This window comes from Crotalus tigris, unplaced genomic scaffold, assembly GCF_016545835.1.
Source record: "Crotalus tigris isolate CLP2741 ecotype Arizona unplaced genomic scaffold, ASM1654583v1 scf7180000024341.3516292, whole genome shotgun sequence".
NCBI lineage: Eukaryota > Metazoa > Chordata > Lepidosauria > Squamata > Viperidae > Crotalus > Crotalus tigris.
Genome location: NW_024100511.1, coordinates 198,074 through 209,031, shown reverse-complemented (window position 1 = coordinate 209,031; position 10,958 = coordinate 198,074). Strand labels below are relative to the sequence as shown.

The 10,958-nt window shown below is 38.6% G+C and overlaps 1 protein-coding gene across 1 annotated transcript; it reads left to right on the top strand.

Annotated features, from left to right (window-relative positions):
• The first annotated feature begins 7,505 nt into the window (after positions 1-7,505).
• On the top strand, positions 7,506-10,723 carry FGFBP1 (fibroblast growth factor binding protein 1). The gene is made up of 2 exons (XM_039326539.1): positions 7,506-7,544; positions 9,131-10,723. Exon 2 carries the CDS (start codon positions 9,153-9,155, stop codon positions 9,801-9,803), a length of 651 nt encoding a protein of 216 aa, XP_039182473.1. The 5' UTR covers positions 7,506-7,544; positions 9,131-9,152; the 3' UTR covers positions 9,804-10,723.
• The last annotated feature ends 235 nt before the right edge of the window (positions 10,724-10,958 follow it).

The window sequence follows — 10,958 nt, the reverse complement described above, 5'->3', positions numbered from 1 at the left end:
CTGCTTTCTCCCTACTGCCTGTTACCTCCTTGGCATCTTCTCTCTTTAATGGACCTACAGTTTTCTTGACTTTTTTCTTGTTATTAATACGTTGAAAAAAACTTTTTTTATTATCTTTGATTTCTGTTACAAGTCTTTGTTCATTCTGAGCCTTTGCTTTCCTGACTTCATTTTTGCATGTTCTGGCTGTCTGCTGCAGAAAATAAGTTATGTGTCTCTCTTTCCTTTTTTTGTACTTTGTGCAGCCATGCTGGTTTCTTCTTGATTTTCTTGTTTTTCTTTTTCAGTGGTATTGTCCTGGACTGGGCTTTTATGATCGCATTTTTCAGAGTTTCCCTTGCTTCTTGATTCGTTATCCCCTTTAGGATTTTCATCCATGGAATCTTTCCTAGGTTCTCTCTGAGTTCGTTAAAATCAGCTCTTTTGAAGTTTAAGACATTGGTTGAATTATTTTCTATTGCTTGTGTTTGCATTATATTGAATTCCAGTATGACGTGGTCACTTTCACCAAGGTTCCAGCAACTTCAATTCATTTCTTCTCTATTAGTAAGAATTAGGTCCAATATAGCTTTACTTCCAGTTCTTCCTCTACCTTTTGGATGACAAGGTTGTTGGCTAGGTTGGTTAGGAATCTGTTTGATCTACCACTTGCTGCAGAATTTGTGTCCCAGCTGATATCTGGATAGTTGAAGTTGCCCATTACTACTGTGGCATGCTTCCTACATACATTTGTTAACTGATTATCTACTGCCATCCACAGCACCCGGTCTACTGCCATCTGTAGGCCCTGGTCTACTGATGTCTGTAAAACCTGGCCTACTGTGCTGCAGCGTTCCACCACTCCCACCAACATTCCACAGCCACATGGCTCCCGTTTGCTTGTCCATCACACCAATGTTCTGCTTCCTTCAGCAAATAGGGCTGCCTGGATGGTTCACAGTAAGCTCTCCTCTTCTCTCCCTGGCTGGCTCTCCTCCCTGTTCCACTATCTCACTGGTTCTCCTATTTCTTGGTCATTGCACTGCCCTCAGTCGGCTTTCCATCTCTCCTCCTACCATTTTAGGTTTTATGTTTTAGACTCCAGCCCTCTAATCATCTTTGTTGCTCTTTTCTGCACTCTTTCCAGAGTCTCAACATATTTTTAATAATATGGTGGCCAAAAATGGTTGCAGTATTCTAAGTATGGACTTACTAAGGCTTTTAGTAAGGAGCAATTTTCCATTGCCATATAAACTAGGACCAGAAACAATGGGTGTAAATTTCAGCTATCTATATTTTGTTTAAACATAAAGAAATATTTTCTGGTGGTAAGATCTGTGTGACACTTGAAATAAGATATGGATGACAATGATAGTATGGGCAAAGAACTTTGGATATTCTATAGATTTGGAAGACTGGCAAAAACTTTGGGATAAAAACATTAAGCTTACAAAAGCGATAGCATATAAAGAAAACTTATATAAGATGTTCTATAGATGGCATATGCACCAGTTAGCTTAGCGAAAATGTTTAAAAATGTTTCGGATATTTGCTGGAAATGTAAACAACAGCCAGGCACTTATTACCATGCCTGGTGGACATGCCCTATCGCTAAGAAATATTGGTCTAAGATTCATAGATGGTTGGACAAGATGATGAAACTACAAATAGAATTTAAACCAGAATTGTTTTTGTTAGGAATATTAAGACCTAATTATGGTAAAGAGAATGACTACTTGATATTGCATGTTTTAACTGCTGCAAGGATAGTATTTGCCCAGTTTTGGAAAAATGAGAATCTACCATCTGACCAGATTATTATTACCAAAATTCTAGAGTGTGCAGAAATGGATAGACTAACATTAGAAATGAAAGAAAAAGATGATTCAATTTATTTTAGAACTTGGGAAAAATTTCATCAATGGTTAGAGACACTTTAGAACTTTTATTTTAGAATAGATGACTGATTTTTAATCGAGTTCTAACTAACATTTTGATGATACGATTACTTTTCCTGATTTACTGATTTTTCATTTGTTACTTTTGATTGTTAGGATTTATTTATTTATTTATTAGTGGTGTTTACTTAATAGATCAACGTATTTGTTTACTAATTATTTTTAATATGTTACAGTTTAAGCTTTGTTAAAAATGGTTGAATATGATACCTACTCATTATTATGAATCGGACGGTTGCTTGTTTGTTGAAATATGTGATTGTACCTATCCTTATTTTCCCCTAATTCCTTATTTCCTTCCCCTCTGCCTTTCCTTTTACCCTTCCCTTTACCATACCTGTATTCTTCCTATTTTTCCTTACCTATATAAATTTAATAAAATTTTGTTTTTTAAAAAAGATATGGATATTTAATGAGAAGAACCTGAATGCCACCGTTCAAGGGTTTTGTTTTTCTTCACATTGCAGAGGGATGGACAAGATGATCCTTCCAACTTCATAACACTATGATTCTTTTTATTATATTTTTAAGTTTTATTATAAAATAAAAATGCAGAAAAAAATGAAGTTAGAGAACTAAGAGGGAGAAAATGAAAGTTGCAAAGAGAAGAAAAAAGTGATTTTTGACTTTTTTCAGAGCAGTAAAATACAAAAACAATAAAGCCTCAGCTTTTTCCCAAAGATGCTTTTTCATGAAGCAACTGGACTTTCTTGTTTTTCTTTGAAGATGTTTCGCTTCTCATCCAAGAAGCTTCTTCAGCTCTCATTGGATCGTGGGGAATGGAAAGATTTATACTCCTTGCAGACAGCAGGTCATCTGCATTCTTTTAATGAGTCCCGAGTGCTACTGGGAGGCTTATCTGTTTCTTCAGGGTCACCTGAGTAGTGCAAATGTTTGTGGAGCCTTCTTGGAATTGTTGAAAGGACTGTGTTGTAGACTGGAGATAGATGATCTTATATCCCTCCACCTCTATTGAGAGAGGGTTGTTCAATTTTGACATAGATGGCCTCTTTGACCCCTCTTACAAACCAGCGGTCCTCTTTTTCTTCATATTTCACAACATTTTAAACTAGCGTTTTTCTGCAAAAATAAGACCCACTAAGATGGCATCTTCCACCAGCAAAGCTTGCCAAGATATTCCAGAACAATTCACCAACATGCTGGAAATATAAAAAAGTACATGGAACATATTATCATCTATGGTGGACATGCCCAGTTGCGAAAAAATACTGGACTAAAATAAGAAGATGGATTAAAGAAATAATAGACCAACCTGTAGACTGGAAACCAGAGATCTTTTTGCTAGGTATTTTAAACAGAAAATATAGTAAAGAAATATGGTACTTAATTTTAAATATAATAACGGCGGCAAGAATAGCATATGCACAGTGCTGGAAAAATGAGAATATACCATCAGAGGAAGAAGTGATAAGAAAAATCCTGGACTGTGCTGAGATGGACAAATTAACAAAAGAGATAAGAGAAAAGGAAGACACAGAGTACTATATAACATGGAACAAGTGGTATGACAGGCTGGAGACTAGAAATAATAAAGGAGAATAAATATGGAAAGGTCAAAAGTGAAAATATGTGTATAATAATGTATAATAATAATAATATGAATTATTCTTAGTAACAAGTAGAATACGAAGGAAGAAAAATGTAAATAAGAAACAACGGGGTAATAAGGACAAATATTCTAAAGAAGAATAAGGAGGGAAATGTAAATAATAGAAGATTACCATTACGTAATCGTTGTTAAAAAAAGTGGGAGGAGTATATACAGTGTGTGTATGTGTGTTATGTTTTGTTTTTTGGGTTAAAAATAAAAGAAAAAGAAAAAAGAAAAAAAAGCCCCGCACAGAAAATAAGCCCTAACCTGATTTTTTAGGGTGCGCCTAATATAAACCCTACCGCAAAAATAAGTCTGGGGGGTTGGTGTGGCCAGTACAGGAGACAGCTGCAGCCCACCAGCACCTTGGTGCAACACAGCTAAGTCCGAGCACAGAGGCAGAGGTGGGGGGAGGCAGGGAATCTGGACACACTGTGCAGTCACCTGGCTCCTGGGAGGCAGAAGCAGAGGCACAGGGAAGAGGCAGACAATCCCGATGTACTGCCCACTGAGTCCCACCATCTTTCGGTTTGCCCGCAGCTGTGCTGGGGCAGATGATCCCAATGCACCGCCCACTCTATCCCACAGTCTCTCGGCTTGCCCGCAGCCACATGGCACATCAGAATCATCTGCCCAGGCATGGCTGTGGGCAAGTTGAGAGACAGTGGCATGAAGTGGGCAGCATATCGGGATTGCCTGCCTCCCCCCTGTGCCTCTGCTTCCACCTGCTGCCAGTGCCACCACATGAGCCTCCCGCGAGGAAGGCAGCCACACAGTATGTCTGGATTGCCTGCCTCTCCCAGCCTCTGCCTCTGTGCTTAGACTTATCTGTGCTGCACCAAGGCACCAGCGGGCTGTGGCTGCTGCTGTACAAGAGGTGGTGAACACCTGAGCGCTCACCACCTCTTGTGTGCATGCTGGTGGATGGGGCGCTCAGCTGTGCTAATCACCTCATACCATGTTTCCCCCAAAATAAGCCCTAATGCATCTTTTGGTGCAAAAAAATTTATAAGAACGGGTCTTATTTTTGGAGAAACACGATATTTGTCAGGACCCACCTCAACACCTCATCCCAAGAAAGCAGAACTCATGGAAGCAAGCTCTTCCAAAAGGAACTTTTACTAGGAGAAGCTGATGGCAGGCATACTAGACAGGATCTGAGGGATTCCTTTATAGATCGATAATTTAAAGTATCCCCAGGCAAACCCCACCCCATAGTTCATCTGGATAGTTCAAACTGGCCAATCCCCAGGTGTTAGGTCCTTGTGGGAAAGGGAAGATAACATTGGTCCAGCTCTCGCCATAGCAGCAATGTTTAAACAGCTCTTCGCACCTTCTCTTTGGGAGCAGAGAAATAAACCAGGCTCTGGAGGTTGTAATTCTTCCTTCTCCTCCCTTTGCTAGCTGACAGGATAGGGAGATGAAAGTTCAGAGAGAGACATAGTGCAGGAACGTGAAGTGTTACATTATAGCAATACAGGAAGCTAAGGTGAAATGTTACATTGTAGCGTGAGGGAAAGAAGGCGGGAAGCAAAGTGCTACATTATAGCAAAAAAGGAAGCTAAGTCAATAAACCCGTGCTCCATCCCCCCTCCCCTCTAGGAGTATGGCAGAACCCAGGGAGAGGAGAGAATGGAATCAGGAAGCAAGAGAAAGAGAGGCAGGGAAGTATGAATTATGATGATGGGGCGCCCAGCTGATACCGTGTTTTCCCCAAAATAAGCCCTAATGCATCTTTTGGTGCAAAAAAAGTATAAGACCATGTCTTATTTTTGGAGAAACATGAAATTTCTATAATAACAAAATCATTCTAATCACCAAAACCTAAAATCATAGTTTCATATTTTTCAGTTTATAGCAAAAAGTCCAGAAGCAGTTCCTAAGAAGAAACAAAACTAAACAATTTTTTCTCTTCAATTAAAATAGTCAATTTTGCCATCCCTGCTAAGTCCATGACCTTTATTATCCATTCTTCCATTATGTTTTCCATCTTTGTGCATACAAGTTTCTCAGTGATGTCATGATATATAATAATAAAGTTCCATTTTTCAAGTTCTTTTGTCCAGCAAACCTAAAAGAAAAGCATCTGATTTCAATTTTATGTGTATTTTAAGAATCTTCTCAATTAAAGTAAAGTTTCAATAACAATTTATAAGACTTAGCAATAATGTGTTTATCACTGGTGCACAATGCAATTTCATACTTAAAATCATAGTTTTTCTAAATCCTTATTTTCTCAAGCAGTTGATCCTTAGGACAAAACATTTCTCAAGACATCAAGGAAGCTCTCCAAAGAAAGATATATCTCAAAGCTAAACATGCAATATATTTATATTCTCTAGAGAGCTGCTTGCACTGTGTCTCTTGTATTGGCAGGTCCCAATCCAGAACAATCCATCTTCTATAAGGTTTATTTTTTTCTTGCTTTTCCTCTAAACACTGAAAGTCTTTCCCACAACAGCAATCTTATGAAGTAGATAGGGCCAAGAGAAAGGGCGCTGGCCCAGTGACTCTCATGGCTAAGGGTAGACTTGAACTGCGCAGGGTGCAATTTGTTTTCATAATTTCCTAAGAACATATAACTGAGAGACTTGGTCACCACCAAATGTTGAGAAAACAAGATGGGGAGAAGATATTCTAGAAGACTCCTCCAAGTCTTTGTCTTGAGATGATTTCCTGGATGAAAAAAGGATTGGGAAGTTCACTGTGATTTCATTTCTTTTCCCAGTAGTTTCATACTTCATATTTCTCAATAATTTATTAAGTTGTGACATCTTCACTCATAAGTCAGGGCAGGTTTTCTAGAAGCTATAAGACATAGACCGAATGGAAATCCTATCATTACATGTACAGTATGATTGTTCTTGCCTCCAGTTTTTTTTTCTTAGCTTGCTGTTCCCTTCACTACAGGAAGAATGATATAAAAAGGGCTGTGGAAGGCAATATCAAGAAGGAAAATACAGTATGTGGATATAGGAATATTACAAATTCTTACTAAACATGATAATATTCTTACATGAACTTTAGCATGATACAATAGCATATTTGTAATGGTGTGAGAGAAAAGACTGAACCAAGAGATAATGCCAAGGGAATGGTCAGATAAGAAGCAGCATAGCTGACAGCTAAATAATGGGTGGGGCAAGAGACTCACCACTATCAGCACAAGACACATTTATTATGGAATTAGCTGGAGCCTCAAAGATTTTGGCCAGTGGAGAACTTGGAGCAGAAGCCATAGGTGCCATAGGGAAGCTGTTGCTTGTTTGCAAAATGGCTGCCAAGATGGCTTAGCCAGACAAGACCAGCAGTGGGCACATCACCAGTGTGCCCATAGACATGACACAGAAACAGACAAAAGATTTTGTGAGTTGTGGTCTACTAAAGTTCATGGTAAGCCAGTTAATGTATTCACCAAAGCCTTTAAGCTTTTTCCTTTGGACTGGTGCGTAGCTTTTTTGTGGCAATTTACCCAGATTAAAGACCACATTACTGAAGGCAAAATCTATTTCTGTGTCCAATAAGTGTTGCTAGAAGGTGAATGGCAGCAGAAAGCAAACTCCGGTGCAATGAATGGGACTTCTGTTCATTATACTTAGGTAATACATAGAAAAGCTGCACTCCGTGGCACTTCATGCCATCACTTTTTCCTTCTATCCATTGACAAACACTTCCCTGGTCAGATCTTGCCATGATCCATCGGAAGTTTCTACTCTCAGCCTCAAGCAGGACATGTGAGAGCTTATTGTACATCTTCCCTTTCTCAAATCTACACCTTTCACTGCATTGTACTCACCTTTTTTTTTCTACTGTTGCAAATTTAATTTGGCCTATTCCAGAAGGTGTGTCTTGATAAGTGAGTAAACCATACAAATCTGCTATCATGAAGCTATAGGATTCTGGAGGCCTGTAGGTGTGTCTCTGAGTATATAAATAAGCAGAAATGTGCCATATTTCAGAGGTGTGCCAGCGTGATTTTTATAAGACAGCAAAAGGTATGTATTCTTGCTCTTTTTAATCAGCAATGGAAATCTGCTCAGAACTGCAAGATAGATTTCCTGCTTGCCTTCTGAAGACCAAACTACATATTACATGTAGTTGTTTATTTCTGTACTATTCTGACAGTTATTCCCAACCAGAGGTTGCTTCAACCATTACTCACCACCTATCTGTAAAACTTACTAAATCAATTTCCCCCTGCCCCCCCCAAACAAAAAAGTATAGTATCTTTTCCCCAACAAGTAGGAAACTGTAGGAATTTCTATGGGTGGATAATTAGCAGGAAAGTATTAAAAGTATTGAATCTCCATCATGCCAGCTCCTGATTGCAACTTCCAAGACTTCTTATCAGTAATTAGTGGTAACCAACACAAGTATATCAAGATGAACTTTGGCTCTTCATAATAAATCTGTGGGACTGTACCATAGCATAAAATACCTGAATTCCAATGCCTTTGCGCATTGCATGTCTCTTGAGAATTCATTGTGCTATTTAATCTGAGGTCTGTGTAAGATTGCAGTCTTAATATAACTGCAGATTCAACTCTTTGAAGTCTGTGGGCCGAGGATTATGGTATTAGATTTCCATCTTCAGCAAGGCAGGGAAGTTGAGGTGCAGAAAGTCAATCTGCTATCTCCCTTTGGAGAGAAAAGTCAGACTTTGGATGACCGATCTTCTGATGAAATAGTTTTCTCATTAAGTAGACTTTGCTTTTTGTGATGTGAATGAATTGGTTTATTGTATTCAGTAAAAAGTAGCTTGAAATTGACTGAGTTCACTTAACATGTGAATAGTTCTAATGAAGAAAACATGGAACAGATTTGTAAAGGAAATAGAATTGCTTTTCATGTATATCAACAAAATGGCAGGTGAACCACAGAAGATTTTGTTCCATGATCTGAATTGTCAGAACCAGAAAGGAGTAAGGAGATGTGACTCGTGATTGAGATGGTTACTTTAAAATAAGAAAAGTTCAGGATTATAGGGTTTTTTTTAATAGACCTTTTCCACTGCTATGGCATCATAACTCTATTTAAATGTTCAATATTGCTGTTTTATCAGTTTTTCCTCTCTGGAACTCAGAATAACCCAGCAATGTGAGGTTTATTCTGCAATGAGAGTTTCACATTAGTTGACACCAATTATACTTCAAATTCTACAGCAAAACTGGTTTCTCTAGTTGTTGGTTATATTTTTTGTCACAGTCTCTTTCTTACATTGTTAATATTTTTCCATTTCTCTAGGGGATATCAGACTCAAATGTCATCCACCTTTTGCAGCAGTTTAATAGTAGAGGTCACCAAATTCATATAAATTAATCATTCAGATTGCGCCTTGTATTTCTACTTAGGAACATTGAGATCATGCTGTGACTTCCTTGCAAGGAGGAAAAGGAATAGTTTCTCCATTTATCTTACGCAGTCTTAAAAGTTCATGCTCAAAATATCATTAGGAGAAGCATTGATGTTGTCCTATTTTACAATATTTGCTGATAATGGATAATTGATTATATTAGGGCATGTCTAGCATACATAAAAATAGATAATATTTTTTTACAAAGGACTTTTGTTTTCAAAACAGGTTTTAAAAAGCACCAGGAAACATGAAGACCAAACATTTTGCTCTGCTGTGTATCCTTATGATGTTCTGTCAGCTGTTGCAAGTTGACAGTGAAATAGTGAAAGAGAGAAAAAGAGAGAGACCAAATAATGGCAGAGAGGGAAGAGTCCAAGCTGGACATAATAAAAATGCCAAGGGCCAGAGAAACAGAGGACAAAAAGGTTTTCCCACAAAAGGGAAGTTTACAACTAAAGAGAAGGCTGAATGTTCCTGGACTATAAATGAGAAAGAGACCACTCTGCTAAAGGTAGACTGCAAAAAAGGGGAAGATGCCCTCTCCTGTGCTTTTTCAGGCAGTCCATCTACCTGCCCGCAGTATACAGAAAACCAGAAGGTCTTCTGGAAGGAAATCACTCGATCTCTAAAGAAGCAGAAGAATCTCTGTAAGGACCCCAAGGCTGTTTTAAAATCTAAAGTCTGTAAGATTGGGCCACCTACTGCCCATCTTAGACTGGTTATGGATACCAAGCCAGAGATCCCAACACCCAAGCAGCCAGAGAAAGAATCCAGTGATTGTGTGGAAGATATTGATTACGTGGATCAGAGAAAGGTGGCTGAAGAGAACTGCTCTGAAATGTGGCAAAATCTTTGTTACTTCATCATTTCAATGATACAAAATAAAAAGTGCAGTTAGAAAGGCAAGGGAGGTAGGCCAAAGGTCTCGAGTTACTACGGGCACAACTGTCTTGCAAATAGTATCAAGAGCAAACAATCTGAATTGTTCTCTAGTGCATCCAGTCAACCTCCACTTGTGGAAGTAAATGCAATGTATTTTGTTCTTTTGCTAAAAAAAATGACTGTAACTATTAATCTTCTCCACCAGTCATCCATCCCTTTCTTCCTCTGTGTAACTTGGGAGAAAAGTGTCAGATGAAAGAGATAAATCTGATGGAAGGATTGCCAGCAATTGTCTTCTATGTCATAATATCCAATATGAATACAAAGGGACATTTTTATTAGGCCAATTTGATTTTACATGTCAGTGCATAAGATGTCTAAGACAGTGGTGGGATTCAGATGGTTTGCACCACTTCGACAGAACCGGTAACTAATTTTTTGTGCCCAGGTGCAGAATGGACTTCCAGAAGCAGCATCCACACAGAGAACTGGTTGTTCACATATCTGAATCCCACCACTGGTCTAAAAACACTATATCAAGCAAGATCAGGCAAAAAGGAAGTCTGGGTGGTGAGTGTGATATATTGTATTTAGGAAAGGAAGAGTCAAAATGAGCCTTTTCATTAAAGATACAATAAAACTATTTCTCAATGGATCTCAGGGGTGTCTGGTGCAGATAAAATATCAAAAAAGTCAAGATGGAGGCCACAGCTATGCAATCAAAGTCTCATTCCCATTGTGGTGCATGTAAAAGAGGGTGAGGCTAAAAATGGATTTATATAGTGAGTTATGCAAATGTTATAAAGATGTGAAAAGTTCCAAGTATTGCTTCATTCTTTCCTGTATATTTCTAACCAAAGTGATTATTTCAATGCTATGCACTTTTTAATTATTTTTGAATGTACACTGCTAAAAATAAAGCCTTTTAAAATTGTTCTCTGTGGTTCTGTCTCCTGCTTGTCCCAATTGTCTTTCTATATGTGCATAATTTGCATGCAGTCCTAAATACACTAACTCAGAAGTGAGTCTGATGGCCACCATCTACTCACTAGCATTTCAGTCTAGCACAGTGGTGGTGAACCTATGGCATGCATGCCAGAGGTGGCACTCAGAGCCCTCTCTGTTGGCACGTGTGCCACCGCCAGCAGCAGGTCCATCAGGCTGCCACCAC